The 22067-nt window shown below is 35.9% G+C and overlaps 1 protein-coding gene across 1 annotated transcript; it reads left to right on the forward strand.

Annotated features, from left to right (window-relative positions):
• Positions 1-15382: 15382 nt before the first annotated feature.
• On the forward strand, positions 15383-21967 carry LOC144437725 (uncharacterized). The gene is made up of 6 exons (XM_078126733.1): positions 15383-15419; positions 16340-16424; positions 17036-17280; positions 18129-18281; positions 19002-19104; positions 19519-21967. Exons 2-6 carry the CDS (start codon positions 16343-16345, stop codon positions 19815-19817), a joined length of 882 nt encoding a protein of 293 aa, XP_077982859.1. The 5' UTR covers positions 15383-15419; positions 16340-16342; the 3' UTR covers positions 19818-21967.
• Positions 21968-22067: the final 100 nt, after the last annotated feature.

A 22067-nucleotide genomic window follows, 5' to 3' on the forward strand; every position in this document is an offset into this window, starting at 1 on the left:
AGAAGCGCCAAATTCTAATATTTCTTTGTGTAGATATCGAATTCTCTGATCAAAACTTTCACTTCATTCTCAGTGTGAACAGTTACGAACTATTTGAGCAAGTCATGTTCGAATATATTTGGTTGGACCCCAGCCGAAATAAAAGCCTCGAAATGGATGGTACGTTTTAAAGATGTGTAATCACATAACCATATTTGATAAAAAAATAAAATATTATAGTGAAATCTTGGATATTGGCGATTTGTATTGTCGATTGGGCTCTAGACTGTCTTTGAACAAAAATAGATTCACGCCAAATAGCAACAAAAATAAGGATTATGCCGATGTGTATTTACGCGTCCACATATCGGTATGGTTATCTTACAATGTACAGGTCACTCTAAGGGCAGCTATTGTTTGATGTTGATCTGGCACAAACCGGCACGATATTTTGAACAGGGACAGAACCGCCTCTCCCGATGTGCCCTTAACCAGTTCAAACCTTCCAAAGTCGGCTACCAATAATGAAGACACATGACCATTACGATACTAAACTCTTATTATGTTTGCCGATTTCAAACTTTGGTAAGAAGTTGTACTAAGTACAAAAAGTAAGGTTGATTTTGATGGGTTTTCTATTTCAGAAGACAATCATGTGTAGTACTAACTACACAAATGTAAAAAAAAATCGAGCTTTCAGTTGTCTCGGATTCGAATTTAACATTTCGAATGTACAACACAATATATTTAGTCTGATTTGATCCAAATGAGGTCATCATATAATCTTACCAACTTCGCTACATATTCTTTGCATAGGCTATATGTATCTTCTGGTGATTCATTGAATGAATGAATGAATGAATGAGTGAGTGAGTGAGTGAGTGAGTGAGTGAGTGAGTGAGTGAGTGAGTGAGTGAGTGAGTGAGTGAGTTGTTGAGTTGTTGTTGTTGTTGTTGTTTCTGTATTCCTCCTCAAAGAGAAGAGTTACAACTCAGTTCAGAAATATACAAAAAACAAAATAATAAATAAATAACTATAGAGTGCATGACTTCATTAGTCAGTTAAACGATAAACTTAAGGATTTTATCTTGAATATTTCCTATTTGTTCGGTTGCTGAAATTTATACTTACTGTCTTCTAAAAAATTGACAGTAAGAAATAGGAGTGTGACGAGACATCATAATCCAATCAAAAGTCTAAGCATGTGTCTATAAGCTTATAGACTATATCTTGAAATATTTCCCATTCGTATGGTTGCTGAAAGTGTTTTTTGCTATCTTCTAAGATGCTGATAGTAAAATCAACTTCATTTAAGTTGTACAAACGTACAGCAAAGTTAACGTTGATATTATCAAACATAGTTGACCAGAAAATGTCTCTTCGTACAACCGTATTACGACATGAAGTCAATAAATGAGTTAGATAATCTCCAACGAGCTCTTGGCATTTAGAACATTCAGTTTGTCCTAAAGAGGCTAGGATTTTCATTATTTTGTAAACTATTGGCCTGTAACGAGGAAACTTACGTGATTGGAAATACAGATGAAACGGTACAAGGCTCTGATGTAATTGAGAGAAGAGTAATAGTTCGTCTCTACTATCTAGTCTCTGTCTCCAAAGATTGTGCTCGTTTTCATTAATGGCTTCCTTTACAATGGTTTTCCATATTGTTTTAGGAGGAAAATAGCTTGTTGTACAGAATTCATCGAGGAAGCATGAAAGATTGTATTTTGACAAGATTTCCACAATATCAGGAATGAAACCCATACATCTTTTAACTGAAGAAAGTTTGAACTCAAAAAGACGTTGTAGAAATATATGGTTCCTGGTCGACGAATTGTCACTGTTGCATAGAGTTCAAAAAAAGCATAATTTGCACTTATCAATATAGGCTCCTACTGACATTAAACCTAGAGCACCTAAAGTTAAATCTGTTGAAGTTCTCGGAGGTAGACCTTGAATAATTTTCGCAGCGTAACGCTGACACTTTTCAAGCATTATTAATTCAGTGTTAGTGTATGTCCACAGTTCACAGGTGTGTAAGGCTGCTGGGAGGCACATGCGTTTCCACAATTCAGCACTGACGATTGGGTTAAGTCCATGTGGTCCAACCCCAACACTTCGAAGAGAATTAATCAAACCTCTGCCTTTTTTACAAGCAGAAAGTGTACGTTCCATTGTTGACGACGTATTTGAAATTTGCAAGCCAACGATCGTAATTGAGTCAACTTCTGTAATACGAGATTTATATAAGGACAGGTTCCTGTGTTGATACAATCGTTTGTGTTCACTTTTGGTTTCTCCAAAAACTATAATGCGACTTTTTGAATCGGATAATTTTAATCTCCATTTCGAGCTGTATGCGCATACTATATCAAGCAGTGTCTGGCAAGTAGAGCAAGTTGGTGACAATATGGAAATATTACAAAGTTGTGTATTTCTTTCCATTGTGAATATAACAAAATTATGTATATTTCTTTCCATGGTGAATATTACAAAGTTGTGTATTTCTTTCCATGGTGAATATTAAAAAAGTTGTATATTTCTTTCCATGGTGAATATTACAAAGTTGTGTAATTCTTTCCATGGTGAATATTACAAAGTTGTATATTTCTTTCCATGGTGAATATTACAAAGTTGTATATTTCTTTCCATGGTGAATATTACAAAGTTGTATATTTCTTTCCATGGTTAATAAAACTGAGTGTGTCGAAAAGTTTGTCCTGTCAATACTTTCAATCTGTTTATGAATTTGATCATAAAAAAATTGTTGTGAGATCTATAGCACCTGCTTCATATATGCTAATCTTTACCACAGGGGCTCGAAAGCGGCCAGTAAAGTAACGCAATGCTTTATTGTTGTATTAACCACAGCATTTTCTGGATGCCATCATAAAAATAAAGTAAACCATTTGAAAATCTGAAAACTTGTCTATTGATTTTGTTTCGTTTTTGTTCCAATATATTGATTAAATTAAAACAATAGCAAATGAATACCAGAAACTTTAACAAAGAAATGAATTACTCAGTCGTGAGGCGTTTTGTCGCTAAATCCCAACACCGATATTTGTTTTGTGACAGTCTTCCTCTAGACAAGCTGATTATCCCCAGTTATCTTACCACACTGTTCACCCATCACTCGTGTGAGACCCACCGGTCTCCTCACATCACAACTAAAAACTGATTCATTGTATGATTGTCAGCGGTGATGTATATATATATATATTTGTTCTGATATTACGATACTTTAGTGGCAGTGGTGGGATGTTGCAGCAATGAGACGTGGTAGTACGTGGTGGGATGCCAAAATAACAAAATAAAGTTAAGTGAGATACAAATGTCATCCTCCCCTGATTCCATTTTCTAAAATATAGCACTTCCGAGAACCGATTTGTTAAAAGTGACACCAACGCATTTCAATCTCTGTAAGTAATAACTGAAGGCTCCCTTATCTTAGATAAAATGTCATGTGTGTTCGCTTGAGGACAAACTATATATATATATATATCGTACATTCCGACATTGTTTGTTTAGATAAAACAGTAGATGGCGTGGTTGTGATGTCGACACTGATTTCACCGAGAAGCGCCAAATTCTAATATTTCTTTGTGTAGATATCGAATTCTCTGATCAAAACTTTCACTTCATTCTCAGTGTGAACAGTTACGAACTATTTGAGCAAGTCATGTTCGAATATATTTGGTTGGACCCCAGCCGAAATAAAAGCCTCGAAATGGATGGTACGTTTTAAAGATGTGTAATCACATAACCATATTTGATAAAAAAATAAAATATTATAGTGAAATCTTGGATATTGGCGATTTGTATTGTCGATTGGGCTCTAGACTGTCTTTGAACAAAAATAGATTCACGCCAAATAGCAACAAAAATAAGGATTATGCCGATGTGTATTTACGCGTCCACATATCGGTATGGTTATCTTACAATGTACAGGTCACTCTAAGGGCAGCTATTGTTTGATGTTGATCTGGCACAAACCGGCACGATATTTTGAACAGGGACAGAACCGCCTCTCCCGATGTGCCCTTAACCAGTTCAAACCTTCCAAAGTCGGCTACCAATAATGAAGACACATGACCATTACGATACTAAACTCTTATTATGTTTGCCGATTTCAAACTTTGGTAAGAAGTTGTACTAAGTACAAAAAGTAAGGTTGATTTTGATGGGTTTTCTATTTCAGAAGACAATCATGTGTAGTACTAACTACACAAATGTAAAAAAAAATCGAGCTTTCAGTTGTCTCGGATTCGAATTTAACATTTCGAATGTACAACACAATATATTTAGTCTGATTTGATCCAAATGAGGTCATCATATAATCTTACCAACTTCGCTACATATTCTTTGCATAGGCTATATGTATCTTCTGGTGATTCATTGAATGAATGAATGAATGAATGAGTGAGTGAGTGAGTGAGTGAGTGAGTGAGTGAGTGAGTGAGTGAGTGAGTGAGTGAGTGAGTGAGTTGTTGAGTGAATGAATGAATGAATGAATGAATGAAATTTACTTCACCAGATAACAAAAATAAACTGCACTTTCAAAGAAACACGTGCATGTTACAAATAGACAAAATGAATACGAAAGAAATAAGCAATTGCTTTAAATGATTCATATGTAACAAAAACTTGGACTTTAAAAATTAAAAATTTTGTCGGAACAGACGATAAAATGTAACAATTTTTGTAATAATTAAGTGGCGCCAGATGATGCAATAGGATACAATGAAGCAAAGCCAGTGACGTTTTTGTGGCGCCACATAATACAATGTAGCAATGTTTACTACCATGACTCAGAATATGTCGTCCATACGGTCATACCCTGACCTTCAGTGTGTCCATTCTACCCATAAGTTTATGGTCGTCAGAGAACAGAGTCTAAAATCTATCTCCCTTCATTTTAAAATTGGCTAAAAACTTGTATAACACGATTATTAGTTTAGTTTTCGTTGAATTCTCCGACGATGAGTAACGTTTATGTCTCTTGGGTGGGGAGGTTGGGGTGGGGAGTAGGGTTTGTTCTCGATAAACCGATAATTCAGTGAAACAAAAAGTTGAGATGGTTGCGTTCAATCTCCAATACCCCCTCCCCTTAGTGTTGCCTTACTATATCTTGTATGAATTCGTTATATTAGCACCAAGATTCTTTCCAAAATGTAAACCTGACGTAACATTTCATTGCAACACACTTCTAACGACCTACCTTACTTCTTGCACGTGTTGGTATTGTCTCCCATATATGGTGTGTCCGTTCGCGTGATTTTCACCCCGGTACGGCGCGGTACGGTACAAGCAGCGATACAGAGATACGAATGGACGTATGGATCAATACTCGTTGAATTTTTGAACTATTATCATATCTTGTTATGATCATTGTAATTACTCGGTTGGGTTGGTATGTTTTTATTAAAGTCAAAGCCGAGTTTATAGCGGATTTGTCTCGCAAGCATAGACGTCAAAACGATCAAAATACTTAATACATAAAACCATTACAGAACTTTACTAATATAATGTTACTGCCGATTTATGTCTCCAATTTTACTGAACTCGTATTCTAGCGTTGTTAGCATACTTAATAGCATACTAGCGGTTTCCCCGACATTTTTAATATACGTATAGTAAATTATGTCATTGAGTTGTGTCCAATGTTTGAATTCTAGAAAGGACAAGTTGTGGTTACTTATAGTTCAGTACGTAGAATATAACCGGTATATGTTAATGTACAGAATTACTCCAAAACACAACAATAACAACAACAACAACAACAACAACAACAACAACCGAACGAACGAACGAACAAACAAATAAACAACCCAACAAACGAACAAAAACAACGTACAGACTAAACTTACAAATGTATGATCCTTTAATAAACAAGAGAATACGACTTCAGTTGACTTGATATTGTGGTATTTTGGGACTGTATCATGTTTAGCGTCATATAGTCATTTCTTAAAAGCTACGCCAAGAAATAAAGGTATTTTCACAAACTTTGGGCAACGGAGAGTATTTTAACGATTTCACATCTATTTCTCATTAATTGTACACATAGTGGCATAGTTGCAACATGGGACTTAGCAGACATACATATGCATTAGATGAGCAATGAATATTCACGACTCCGTGCTTATTATATATTACGTTCAGATAAATAGTTATGAATATTCATTTAATGTGCAACCTTAAATTTGGTCTAAAATGGTTGAATATTTGGCACATTTTAATAAAAAACAGCTACGATATTTGTCGACTAATGAACTACCACTTGACATTCTGACGTCATGATTAAAATATTTACTATGATTTCTCATCACTATTTGTCGAGTAAGAAACAAACAGACAAACAAACAATAATGTTACAATGCTGTTTCTTGAGAAAACGATTTGCTTAGCTGGGAAGTAACATTTTGATAACACGAACAATTTGTTCAATTTGTGGGGTTTTTATAAAAAAAGAAAAGAAAAAAAATAAGTTTTTCCAGTCACGGTTATTTTTTTAATCTGTTCTTTTTTTCTGTTTACTAGTACTTTAATTGTAAAATGGCATCGCAAAATATTAAACCCCGAAAATGACATGTCAATGCCATGATAATTTATATCTTGTTCAACATTAAAGTTCAACTATAATGGTAAGTTCCATCTCAAAGTTGATTTTAGTTAAAACCTGTATGTTAAAATGGAGAGTTACGGAAAAAATGTGCTAAATATCTTTCAAGGGAAACAGGTTTGAAAATAACTCTTTCACTCCGTTGCTTTTTGAAGTATAGGGTAGGGTATACACTTTCTGGTTTTAAACTAAATTTGCTGAATGTAATTCATATTGACGAAATTTGAAAGTTAACTTTTCATTAATAGTTAGCCCACTTTTCCGCCTCCCCTCCGCTCGTTTATAACCTACACTATTTTTTTTTCAGACTGTTAACCACTTCTGCTGGTCATATCGCACCATCAAATGTATTTATCCCAGTAAAGGTAAAATTGACGAAAACAATACCGTAACTGTAACAGTTCATTAAGACTTTGAGTTTATCAATCTACCATCAATCTACCTTACTGGCTGGACGTGTCGGTATTGTCTCCCATATACCTTGTACCGTTCGAGTGACAGTCACCCCTATACAGTATGATACTGGCTGCCATACAGTGGTGCGATTGGGTGATACTAACGCAATCAATACTAGTTTAAAATGATACTGCTTATCATATTTTGATTGTTTCCATTACTACACTGATTGAAGTGAACAACACATATTTTGGTTAAGGACATTGACACAAAAAGCCAATTTACTATACAAGTTACAATGTTCCCACTTGAAATCTCGAGTGTACAGTTTATACTCCGGTATGTTGGGAAATCGATGTCGTCCATGTCATTACGACGAACTCTCTGTCATAGCTGTGTGTGTATAAAGTTCACTCTTAAAAGCATACTGGGTCTCCTATACTCGAGCATAGGCGAGAGAGAAACATGCTCTTATTGAAAAATTCTACATTGATTTATTTTAAAAAGAAAAGTCCTTTAATTTTGAACTAAGACTTCTTATAGAAATTTCGATTGCTTTGACCGAGCTAACATCGTTCATCCCTGCATAGAAGCAAATGTCAACATTTTTACAGACAACTAAAATTACCAGAAAGACATTATGTATTCTAAGATCATTTTTTGTAATACGCAAGTATTTCTGGTAAAGGGTGTTTAAAGGGACATAAAACTGAGTCTGTACGTGTCCGAGTGTGTTTTATTTGCTGCATATTTTAGAGGTACTCGCAGTGTTGTACATATCGAAGCATAGTTTAAAAATTTCACAGCGGCCAGAATTGTTTCACGCCGCAAGAAATCAGATCATATCTCCCCAGTTCTCAAGGATCTATTGGCTACCAGTCTACTACAGAATACATTACAAAATACTCTTGATGACCTACAAAGCTCTCAACAATGCTGCACCTAGTTACATATCGGATCTGATCAGTTATAAGCATGCTCCACGTGTACTTCGCTCTAACAACAAAGGTCTATTACACATCCCACCCTGCAAACTTAAATCCTATGGTGAACGTGCTTTTTCACGAGCTGCCCCGCAATTATGGAACAGTCTTCCGGTTGCTCTGCGTCAATCACCAACCCTGGACAAGTTCAGGAAAGACATTAAGACTCATCTTTTTATGAGAACATTTTGATAAGAACTATTTTTAGTGTCCTGTAAAGTGCCTTTGAACATTCTGAGTAATGGATTCAGGCGCTATATAAATTGTTTGATTGATTGATTGATTGATTGATAGTTAACCACCACTCGCAATTGACTGAATAGAACTCAAACCTGGTATTAAGATATAAATCATAAATGGTCCGATGACGTAATTTATCATACGTATAAAAAATGATCAGGAAATCTCCACTATGGAATCAACTGTTCTAACAATACCAGAATACAAATGTAATATTATAGAAGGTATGCATCGACATTAACATTTGGAATGTGTTATCATCTCAGTATTTTCACTTGAGTAAAAAGTCACAAACTCGGCTTGTGTCACTTTAATACAAGTTTAATAATGAAACTATATCAGAGTCACCAATTGAACAATTTAAGGCATCTAATTAGTATGTTCATAAAAAAAAACAGTTTTCGTATATATTAGTTGCGATACATTATCTTCTTTGAACAGACGGTTTCTTGGAGGGGGGGGGGCGTAACTGTTCATGAATGTGTGTGTGTGATTATTAAAATCTGATCGTGACCGATATATTTCATAATTTCACACTTCACACAATGTCTCACATACACACACACACACACACACACACACACACAAACACGCCGTCACACAGACACACACACACACACACACAGACACATGTGTATGTGTGCATGTGTTCTCTCAGTGAGACACTTATATGAATATACCGTATACACACACACACACACACACACACACACACACACGCACACACACACACATATATATATATATATATATATATATATATATATATATATATATATATATATATATATATATATATATATATATATAAAATGAACTATTATCATTTATGCCTTTAAAAACCTCTCCGAAATTGATAAACATCTTTATATCCAGAATTCGTTAAATTGGTTAAAATTGCCTAGTAACTGTACCGTTGTGTACATCTCACCCCATGTTTTGTCGTATACATCTATCAATCCACCTGTCTTCGTACTTGCACGTGTCGGCATTGTCTACCAAGTATGACGTGTTCTTTCGCGTGATGTTCACCCCGGTATATGGCACCATATAGATACAAATTAACCCATTGGGATCGATAGTCAGTTGAAATTCCACAACGTCTTATCATATCTTATCATATAATTACTGGCGAAGAGAGCGTAGCCAGTGGACAAACTATACTGAACACAAAATTATATCGAACTCACAAGAAAGATCACACGCCCTCCCCCGAAATTGTATACACAGTACATGTAAAAAAATGTAGTAAAAACTGATTTCGTAGATTTAACGAAAGAATTACTTCTTAAACACCGTTGCAGAAGTCTAGTCCTCCAGGAAGCAAACCTGGACTCTGAAAATTGATTATTAGTATTCAATGAACAGTTCATGACCGATTTGCTATTAACCGAAAGACCCCTCCCCCTCCATTCATTACTTCAATGACGGAACCAGGTACCGTGACCACATATTATCGATCGTCCCCCTCCTTCATTGATTACTCGCTGCACGTGTCGGCATTAATATTGTCTCCCATATATCCGTTCGCGTGACTTTCATCCTGGCCTGGTACGACATGGTGTTTACATCATAATTGACCGGGCACTGGTTAGCATGTCCACGGTGGTTTTATCATGTCATATCGTATCATTCTAATTATTTGGATGCCACAGTTTATGGGACGGAAGAAATTTATTAACCCGATCATCCCAGAGGACAAACAACAATCCAACAACACTTGAGTTATATTTAAATTTAGTTTGAGTTGTTGTCAACAATATGATGAAATTATAATGCTGGAAAACTCCATGACACATAGTGTGTATAAAGTTCACTGTTAAAAGATTAGTGCATTGGGATATCTGTTGTGAGAATATGTAATTTTTTTCGATGAGGACATTTTTCATGCTCTTGAAAAAATAAAGTTCTAAAATTTTGACCAAATAGGAATTCGGTTTCAAATTGTTTTAAATAAATATTTCACAACTTTGACCGAGCTAAGATTTTGAATATTTATCGACAACTAAAGTAACTCAAATATACACTACGCAATCAAAGATGATGTGTTATGAATGTATGATATTTCCATTAAAGCTGCACTAAATATTATTTAGCTATTAAATAAAAATAAATATTAAACATTATTAATAATAAATATTAAATTAATATTATATATTAATAATAATTATTAAATATTATTTATTTTTAAATATTATTTAGCTGCACTAGCTGTAAATGGAGTATTATTTTTTTTCGATCAGTCAACCAACAATATATTCAGCGAAAATTGTTAAAATACCAATAATTAGACATTGTAAATGTTAAGTGGAGGCCAATTTCGTCCATAATCTGTACATTAACAGGCCGAAATTGTGATCGCGTTGAGGGGAGCGCTGATTTTATGGTGAGGACCCCAAAATAAATTTGAATGTATATATTGTGCCATAGTGTGATAACTCCTACACAAATACGTTTATTCACAGGTGATTCGACACCAGGTGTAAAATATCACAGGTAAATAATTATATCTAAGAAAATGCGATCTGTTAGTTGGATAAAAGATGACAGATTTGAAGCCAGCTACTAGTTTCATAGATGCATTCAAATTGCAAATCTCTAGCATCGTTGTACAGTAAAATCCACCGGGGCGAGAATAAACCTAACCGATCTATTTTAATTATGGTACAGAAGGACGATGAAGGCTGCAACTTTTAAACATGGCCTTATCTAAGTCATTATTTAATGTTTTGTGTAAACTTTGTATATTCTTCCTTCATTGCTGGTATTCGGGAGTGTTGAAAATTGCTAATACAGAGGAAAGACCGTTTACATTTATGTTTATGTGAAAATTGCCTTGTGTCGTTGAATGACTTCTCGATTCATCGGTTGACAGACATCCCCTCCCTCCCTCATGTTTCGTCGAACACCGTAATCATTACACCGTCGGCGGACCTACCTACTCTCTGCACATGTCGGTATTGTTTTCCATGTATGACGTGTTCGTTCGCGTGATGTTCACCCCGATACGACAAGATAGAGATGTAATTAACATTTTGGAGGGATACTAAGTTCACAATTTCACGGGAGTTTACCATTTCTTATCGTGATAATCGATTGGATGATATCTGAATCAAAGTTTTTGGCAAAGAAACTTTAATTGTTCCCGGCAGAGAGCCACTGGACATACTCGGACTACTCTATTTTTTAAACAGCCTTGCTGATAATTTTGTATAACACCGATATTTAGAGACTTACTCGAGAATAAATTCTTACACTTTATTTTTCTAGTAATAATCATTGTGAATATAACGTTACAGTGTATAAAATTTATTCCTCAAATCGCGATTATCTTGTTACTAAAAGATGAAATGTTGTTTTGCATTACGGTGAAACTGTCCTTTGACTAGTAAACCACTTCAACGACACAATATACCACTTTAAGGACTTCTTTTTGGTTTTGTAAAATTGTGCACCTAGTTGTTTTTAACTATAAGTGTGAAAAAAATAAAGTTTCAATCATTTGTACCGTGACCTAGAGCGGGTCTGGAATACTGTGCCTCTCGATCACTAGACTTCACCCTTAATTGTTACGCTATGAAGAGTTTTGAGCGACTTGAACTTTTCATATTCTTGTCGTTGATAACCTTGATACTAAGTTAAAAGGTATTTATAGTAAAATAATATCAGTATTCGAAAATATCCACCCATTTCTATTAAATTCTTTGGACAATCTGAAACCTTCAGGGGTTTTAGGCTGTTTGAGGTGCTTTGCAATGAAGTCATCGAGATCAACTTACAAGACCAGCGACCGACCAAACTTCCTCACAAATACCCTGAGATACTGACAGCGAGAGTGATTCTGTAGAACCTTATTGTAAGTCAGTGTCTGCACGAGCTTCTTCTCTCTCTTTTAAAGAAAAAAAAAGTAGGTCCACCGTGTTTTTGGTCACGGTTTGACATTCGTTTCATCTTTTTTCGTCCACCGTGCTTTTCTCTTTTTTTTCGTTCTCGATACTTCGCGTGATGAGAATATAATTCGGGTAGTACTAGTTTAAGCATTACGTTATTAGACAGTGGAGGACAATAACTATTCTGCGTATTGTCTCAAACCAGATATATGTACATGCATGTATTGCGCATTTTTTTGGACGAGTCTCTTGGGATTTCATTCCATGTAAGACTTCCCTACTAGACAACCCCGAGTTACTCATGATCAGTCGCAGTGACAATAAGTGTTTACAGCTGTTATGAAACCACATTGTGTTTCCTAATCAGCCGTGTGGGAATTTCTCTTGCGTGTACCACTCACCTGCGCGTAGCACCACAACGCCAATAGACAATGATATGGTAGGGGGCGCTGTTCTAGATGCGATCGTTATACTGTACTGTTATACATATATTTTTTACTGCCCTCATGGTATACTTTTCATAAAAAGGTATTCCTTTAGGGGGGTTAAAAATCAAAGCTGAGTTCTCTTTCACGATTACTAGTATAAGTAATATTTGCCTTTCATTTAAGAATTGGTTCCAAAACCATACACAACCAACGTGAATACGCGTACGGATCGAGTTTTTTATTTACCTCATACTAATTCCTTCGATTATAGTCCTTTGTTTTGGATTTTTTTGTTCTGAAAGTTAGCGCTCTCCGATTTAGGAAGAAGGCGATCACTCTCAGGACAGCAAAATCGAAAACAGAGGAAAACAAAGGAAGAATATAGAGGTATATAAATCGATCGTGTTTACTACATCTGGTTTTAAAGAGAAGCATTTCGCTTTTAGACAGATGGCAAACTACTTTTATAGCCTTTAGTCACAAATGTGTAGTGTATGTAATAAGCAGACGAGATAACGCCATGAATATGACATTTCCATCAATTGTGCCAGATGTTCATTTTTGAAAAGACTTTTCAAAATTTTCACTATAATGTTCTAACGCATTATTTTTCGACTTTTTTATACGTTGTTGAGACGTACCTCAAAGAGAACACACTAGAACTATCTCTCCTGCAATTAGATCTTGTTCAAACGTTACTTGTAACTATGTGCATATGAAGGTCATTTGAACCGAAACAAATTATAAAATTGGTTGCAGCATATTTCACTTTAGTTTTCTATGTTCATTCTTTAAAAGAATGTGTCTGTGGGTGTGTGAGTTAGGGACCAATCCGATTAAAATCTAAAGTTGAGAAAGCGACTCCCAGAACAAAACAAATGTCACAACACGATGGTAAATAAAGACACCTCAGATTTTAATCAGATTGGTTAGGGAGTAGTGACTATGATCTTGGGTGCGTGAGAGGCCATGCATACACACGTGTATTGTGTGACCTGGCAAGTCATCTATGGCCAGAAGTCAGATATTTTGCAAGAAATACATTTTTTTTTACATTTTACTCATACATGTTTTATACTTTTTAATAGAAGTTAGAAATCACATAGGGTTGTACGAAATACATTCTAGGGTCGGCTGACGGCCCGAAATATTTTTTAAAATACATTGAATACATTTTTTACATTCTAGGGTTGCACGACATACATTCTAGAATTGGGCGACGGGCTTTGGAGGTTGCACGAAATACATTCAATACATTTAATACATGTTTTATATTCTAGGACCTGAAGAAAAGTTAGTAATCATTTTTTCATACTGTGGTTGCACAAAATACATTCTAGAATCCGGCGTTGTTGGTGGGGGCTTGTATGAAATACATTTGATACATTTGATACATGTTTTACATTCTATGGTTGCTCGAAATATATTCTAGTATGGTAGGTAGTCATGAAGAAGACTTACAGGTAATATACTATATGGATGGGTGATCGTTCGAGGAACTTGTATGAATATGGTTCGGGGAACTGTCACAAAATACATGTAATACATTTGATACTCTTTATATTCTAGGATAGCACGAAATACATTCTAGAATGGGCGATGATCCGAGGAGCTTGCACGAAATACATTTGATATATTTAATGCATTTTTTACATTCTCGGGTTGTATGATATACATTCTAGAATCAGGCGACTGTCCGGAGAGCTTGCATAAAATACCCCAGAATATATATAAAAAAATGTGTTAAATGTATTAAATGCATTTCGTACAAGCTCCCTGCACAATCGCTGGATTCTAGAATCTAAAATGTATTTTGTGCAACCCTAGAATGTAAAGAAATGTTTTAAATGTATCACATGTATTTTGTGCTATTTCCCCGGACTGTCACCCGATTTACACACACACACACACACACACACACACACACTTGTGCAATGACTGACATAAACAAACTACATATATTTTATAGCACAGAGACATGTAAAGATGCATTGCATCATATTGCATGACTTTTGCTCTCCTCTGATCCATTTGTAGATTTGTTTTGTGACTGTTTTTGTAATTGTATATTTTCATATTTTCAATTTCTACATGGGCTTGGGGCCTGATTCAAACAATAAATAGAATAAAAATAAAAATGTAAATGAATATATACATCATATTATTTCTGTATCAAACTTGGAACAGGCAAGGCAAGTTTGATATGATCACGTTCACAGTGATAAATAATGTTTCAACTCACCTGTTCCTAGGCTATGTATTAGTGTCTGAAGTCTAGATCTGTTTATGGCTGTGGGAGAGATAACTTTAAAATGTGTCATATGGACAAATATTGACTTTCCTTAGTTCCATATCAATTCTTTTATTACAGTTACATGTGCGGGAATCTGGACAGATTGGTACAGTCAATACTAATATAAAACTAATGTCGAGTTGCTTTATTTATATCATACATGTACTGAACCGCATAAAAATACATCTTCCGGTGTTGCGCTACAAGCCGAAGACAAAGAGTCGGTGTATTACCGATTTGAACTGTGAGGGCGTCGGTTATTTGTAGCCCTATCTACTTGTCCAGGTCATGTAAATACAACTAGTGCTGTAAGTAATGTTAGAATACAGTACGTCGTAGGCTATCCACATGTCAAAAATAGAATTCTTATAAACATCTAGGGGAACTCGTCATTCGCTTACAGATGCGTTACTTCTAATGGGGGGGGGGGGGGACGCCTAGCACAACGAGGTACCATAGGCAACTATTCAAAAATATATATTCTCAGAAATGTGTTCCTGACCCGGAAACAATTCATATAAGTTTACATCCTGGGTGAATCGGTCATTTAAGGTATTAACTTCCTGGTTTGACACTTTCAAGGTAAAGTAATCTTCTCTGATGTCAATTATGTACAGTTCATGTATGACATACTTCTCTTTACACGTAAATTGATCACATACCATATAATAGTGTCATTAACACGCCTTGGTTATTTTGAATGTGTATATGTTGTCATAGTGCCGGACGGTAGATCAAAGTTTACACTCGCCGCACATCCTGTACATGTATGTATTGTTTGCACCGAACAGCGAACTCTTTCTTGTCCATAACATTTACACCATCTGATAAAATTACATCATGTGTGTTTAGGCAAAATGTGTAGATAATTACAGGAAAAAACCACAAGTTGGAGATCTGGAAAATATTTGAACAATTGCTAGTAAAACGTCAGAATGCCACCGACAAACAACACGGTAACTGAATCCGGGAGTAGTGTCAACCTGACATGTTTCACCTTTCAAGTGTCTGACCTACTTACATGGGACATGTATAGTGTGTACCGGGAGTGTGTGTGGAACCCGCTTTTGTATCTGTACGTTGACAACATTGAAAATACAAGATAAGAAACAAAACGTACATATTTCAAAAGAACGTCAACGTGAATTTTGTTAAGTACTGCTGCTACATACTGTAGAGTGATAACATTGATAATACCAGATATACTGTTCGACACTGGTGCTGAATCATTTCAAATGAAAATCAAAACACGTGGGTGCAATAATTGCTTCTTAACATGAATTGGTATCACATATTCAAAATCTGTGGGCTTCCTATTGGTATGTTGATGCCATAATAGTTCATTGACCCTGGGCCAAGGTATGGACTGCATAGGCCTACAAATAATGAATATGCCAGCATCATTACTTGACGTTGATAATTGAAAACGGGGAAAGTGAAATATTAAAGATGTTTCATGGTTGAATTAATTACATTTTGCCTTTCTGTGTTGACGATATTAGTTGATGGTCTACTGTCAAGAAATGGCTTCTAGACAACTTCCAAGAACCGTCTCATCCGATGCCTCCGCTGTAACTGAAACAGTCGGTAAATTAATTTTCTTTGTTATACATTTTCAATGCATAATCTGGCGAAATTGAATAATGGCGAGATACAAGTAAATATGGCTTTTTGCGGAAATATCCTGTTACCTATCTAATTAGTATGCATACATTTTTAGAACATACTACCAAACCAGAAACAGTATAGAGTTTCATTTAGGCGGCATGAAATTTTTTACGTCTGTCATGACGTGTTTTGTTACAAATTATACAAGCAAAACGAACATGGCATGTTATATTTTTATCTCACTTTTAACACAAATAAACAGTGCATCTTCCGTGTGTCACCCGACAGTGATGTTGATTTGTGCCTACAGTGAGATACAATGTATCATTTCATATGTTTGCGCGCTGTCAGTGATATTTAATTTGTAACAAAAAGCGTACGTGTTTAGACCTCAGACCCCTATACTATTGTGGTCTGAGGTTAGACGTAAAATACACCATGCTGCTTATAGTTGAAACTCTATATAGTCACTCTGGTTTGGTAGCAATACAAAAAATGACGCCCCCACCTTATGATATCAAGTTTTGCATATTCATTTAAAAAAGATTAGGAATGAGTAAATATTTGACAAATCTTTTGTTAATATGTAGATTCCTCAGACCGGCCATGGCTTCATGGTTCCTTAAATCTTAATATAAAAAGTGAAGATCTTACAGACGCTTTCCAGGAAGATGGGCAAAAGAGAGACAAAGTAATAAAAGGAATTCTTAAGGCTTTTCATCACAAGTCAACGAAAAATCCCGACCCAGAAGTGTATGACATCATTCCAGGAGAAGATAAGGTGTCAGTGGTTCTAGTCTTTAAATCCAAATCTGTGGCGTCAGAGTTTTTAACCGTAAGTTGAAGATCTAATTTTGGAGACAGACAGACAGACAGACAGACAGACAGACAGACAGACAGACAGACAGACAGACAGACAAATAAATATACATCGTTGTATACTATATAAACATCGCTGAAGAATTGTCTTCAAATAGATTGTAGACAAAGTAGAAAGTAAACGGAATCAGAACAGGCCGTGATATGTGGCAATAATATTTGCCTTCCTAATAAAAATTGAATCATAGAAGATAAATCCCACCAACTGATCAGAAAGTGCATTGATTCCGGGGGGTCAAATTATACATTGGATAAACTAGTCAAAGCGATGGATGACTGGTTTCAAACGACAAGCAACAGATCTTATACTTGAAAACTAGAGGGTACAAATAGAAAATATTGCCTATGCATTGTGTGTGTGTATGTATGTGTGTGTGTGTGTGTGTGTTAATTTCTATTTTCACAGTTCCACCTCTTTCATGTCTTTCGCACCCTAGATTTCCTTTGCATTACTACTGTTGTTCACTCACTTACCGAGCTTTCCACGTCCTAGATTTCCTTTGCATTACTTACTGTTGTTCTCTCACTTACTGAGCTTTCCACGTCCTAGATTTCCTTTGCATTACTGTTGTTCTCTCACTTACTGACCTGATGGTGCTCTGTTAACAGGGCGAAAGGAAACTCTTTGAGTTGGGTTTTGTTGAGACCATCCAGTTTTCACATATAATAGTTTGATTCTGTTGATATTAGACTCAACAGGATGTATAACTAAATCACAACATTACCTTTAAAACATATATTGTCAGTAGTGATCATTTAAACACTTTTTGGCAGCACAATTAATTTGATTTTCTTCACCCTCAGGGACATTTCCGAGACTGCAAACCTAAGAGGGCTTTAAACGCATGCACAGGAATGAACGTATTGTGTTGTACGTTGTATAAAGAAGGGACGGAATTAAAAACCACCGATCCGCCTTCTATCGGCATAGAACAACTCTTAACTTTAATAGGGATGGTAAGTTTAACAGATGTAAAACTATTATTCACAGTCCAAAGTAGAGTACCCTTTGCAATATCAGCATAAACTGTGTTTTCCTGAACCTTGGCAGTATAGTATGTGTAGTGTGAGCTGTATGCCTTACAAATCTGGCAATCCATTACCGTAAAATAAATTCACTTGTTTTTAATTCCATACTCAGAGTGCAATTATTTGACGACAGTGTTGCATAGGATAGTGGACAAACATTAGACAAATGAACGATTATAGGGCCTATACATAGCAAAAAGACCAAGCTCATAGCAACAGTCCACTGACAGTGTGTATTGCGAAGGGATGGATACGCCAGTGGACACAATTTATATGCCTGGCATCCAATACCACAACAACAGCCAAATACCAGACTGAGTGCCCTTTGCAAAGATAACATGTACAATAACCCTGGCATTCAAATATAAACACAAATGTACATAGCAACCATGGACACACCTATAGCAACAACCAATAGTATCCTGTACAAAGATATCAGTGATGAGTATGAACCAACTTACCAAGATAGAATCGTGTCCTATCAATCAAACCCTCTGAAAATTACATCAGCAATCATTGCCCATATTCTATACAGTTTTGCTACAATGCTATTTGCGCTGATTAATACATCTTTTTTCATAGGTATTGTCATCACTCTACTTAGGCAATTAAATTCAGTCTTAACAGACGTGGATGTTTCATTTCCAGGGCGCTATTCCTCAGAAAGGTGGCATTTTAACAGATTTAAGTGATAGCATGGCCAAATTGGATCTACAACAAACTTGGCCGAAAGAAGATGTAAGAGACTATGGTAAGCATGACTATCCCACTTCTATCTACAAAATCTACCAGCATTTCAGAATTGTAATGAAAACCATATATAAATAAATTGTGCTGTGGATAATTCCTAGCGGACAGAAGGTAATGGGGAATTATTGAGAAGGCTAGCATCATGATGCAAAACTCTGGTTCATATGTCCATATATACGTACGTCCACGTGCATATAGTGTGCCTAGCGGTTTACTTGCTCCCATAGCAATCTAACTAGCCATTCATTCATGGTGATCTCCCTTTATCTACGTGTGTTGGTACACAGTTTTTATATCCCCCATTCTCTTCATGTCCCACTTCAATTAGGACGCACAATTGCAGAATTTCCGTGGTTGCTGCTGGGTGTGTATTTTCAAAATTGATTAGTTTGTTTTATTTTGTTTTATACATTAGAGCACTTTCGAGGTCAACAAGTGAGCCGTAAACAACATATACTTTTCAGTACATTGATTGGTGGTAATAATTGGAAACGTATTGCTCAGCGATTACATTTGTCGGGATGCAGATTTCTGACCGACGCAGCTATCGACTCAATCGACGTTGAGAACCGTGATGCAGAAGAGAAGTCCTACCAAATGATCAGAAAGTTTATTGAATCTGAAGGGAGGAATGCTACATTGGATAAACTAGTCAAAGCGATGGATGACAGTGGCCTCAAGCAACAGGCGACAGATCTTATACTAGAAGACTAGAGGCCACAAATAAAAAATATGCAAATTTGTTGATTGAAGTCCGATCACAAAAATGGTCAGTCTGTTGATTTACATCTTTGGAAGTCAATATATGCATAACATCAAACGCAAGAGAACGTGAACGAATTCGAACAAAAAATATGGAAATTATGCCTAGTAGTTCTACGTCATGACAAATCGCGTCTACGTGCTCGAGAGTAGTCAAAGTAGCCACTAATTTTCCCAATTTTTCAGAAATTATGCTTGTTCAGGTATAATGATATTATTCTCAAATGTGTTCTTTTACTCAGACATTTGGAAAATATTCGTGACGTAAGCTTTTGTAATAGTTCGTCTTCAACTGGAAATGACAAGGCCACTTACTAATAGACGTCACTGGTATTTACCTTTAGTGACGAAGAATATTGGAAATAGCGTTAGATTGCTTCGACATTAATACCAAACATAAAGGTGAATACGAAATTGTATCAAATCAAATTGAAGAGTAACCAAAACTATTTTTGATGTGATTGGACTATAAGAATAGAGACTGAAGTACTTTAATTTGGAGCATTTATAAAAAAACAAAATGATGGGTAAGCAGTTGTCACACCGAACTAGTTCCTTCTTACCTTGGAAATCGTCCAACGAAACAAAACATTACGAGTTACATTAAAGTTACGAGTCGCAGGCGGATGGGAAACAAACATTTTCCGACTGAAAGTTTCGAGATCGTCGAAAAATTGATGACTGTCCATGGTTGAAATGAGTCATCGCATTTACAGTACGGATGGCTTGTGACGAAGTATGACGGAGAGATGGCTGGCGAAAGCTTAAGGGAGTTATTTCTTCACCATGGAAACAAATCGTTCACTACGTTCGACGGGGGTTAATTTCCCACGGTAGAAATGAGAATATCCTTCTAAAATGAATCGCATAAATCGTCGTTATCGGCTGTCTTTCACGAGCTATACGCAGTTCAATTCGTATATCACTAGTACGCATCATTCTATTCGTCAATCCACGCTTATTGACTAGATATGGAATGCAGTGAACCAATCAACAGTGCCTATGATGGGATCAAATCCAGCACACACACTCTGATCTAGATTGCCTGGGATGTGAGCAGCGACAGTACTGTTTCTTTCGGTGCTTTGTTACCAATATAATTAGTGAGAAGCAATCTTTTAAAGAAGAAGGTCTTGTACTTATTTCAGTGTCCTTGAAGTTCACGAATTTTTGTATCTATGCTATGCTCATCCGTGTACTCACTTGTATTTTAAATCGTGGAGAGATTTATTGTATTTTATCATGATAGCAATATATAGGTTTCGATGAAAGGGAAGAAAATACTAGAGCCCTTTCTTAGGATTCTGTCAAGTCGACGTACTTCACATGCAATATTTTGTTGTCTGCAAAACGACAAAATTTCAACTAATTTTATGTTTGCAGTCTTTGTGTTATGCAGTTTTAATGTATTTTCACACAGTTTCGTTTTGTTAGAGTTCACTATGTTGTGGTAACTCTCTCTGTCATTACAATCCACAATTTAGCATGTAAATCTGGGGTCAGGCTGGTCTATTTCTCGACTTCCAACATACCCTTCTCTTTTTCTGTCTCTAGGTGTCCTTGGGAAAACTGTGAACCGTTAGGACACAAGGGTGTATTTTGTAGTAAAAATATTAAGACAATGTCTGACTCAGTGATACATTTCAAGATTAGGCTAAAAAATAAGAATTGTTTCTGGTCAGCGCGCGCATCATTGAAATACCCTCGCGTCTTTTGTTCGTGTTTGCCCAGCCCATGCAGTCTGCATCAAGCAGATCCGGGGAAAACACAAAAAAACCTCCCTACTTCAATGAAGACAACTGCAGAGCAAAATCATAAATAAACACAAACATACACACTTGCTCTAAAGTACTAAATAAACAGAACAGTAACTGTCATATATAAATAGTAGATTTAGTGACAGGTTGGGAATAAAAACAAAAACAAAATCGCCTCGTCACACCACTTTAGACAAAATGTCCTGACCAGAACAATTTTCTTTGGCCTTTATACTGACCGTTGATCTCACTTTCTACAGACACCGAGGTAGGACCAGTGTCTTCAATAACGGAGTATAAAGTTTTAACAAAGTTTTTGGTTTCCAAATATAATAAATGCAACAATCAAAGTCCAAACTTAACAATGTGTACTTTTAATCTTTTTACAGTGGTCGATTGGGAAGTCATTGACACCTCGGTAATTGTGTTGTTCAAGCAAATTCTA

The sequence above is a fragment of the Glandiceps talaboti genome, chromosome 7 (genome assembly GCF_964340395.1).
Source record: "Glandiceps talaboti chromosome 7, keGlaTala1.1, whole genome shotgun sequence".
NCBI classification, from domain to species: domain Eukaryota; kingdom Metazoa; phylum Hemichordata; class Enteropneusta; family Spengelidae; genus Glandiceps; species Glandiceps talaboti.

Excerpts from the sequence above, each read along its gene's own strand:
- LOC144437725 (XM_078126733.1), top strand. The coding sequence starts at position 16,343 with ATGGTCTACTGTCAAGAAATGGCTTCTAGACAACTTCCAAGAACCGTC. Across the intron at positions 16,425-17,035 it reads CGCTGTAACTGAAACAGTCG|ATTCCTCAGACCGGCCATGG; the intron begins GTAAATTAATTT and ends GTTAATATGTAG. Across the intron at positions 17,281-18,128 it reads TGGCGTCAGAGTTTTTAACC|GGACATTTCCGAGACTGCAA; the intron begins GTAAGTTGAAGA and ends CTTCACCCTCAG.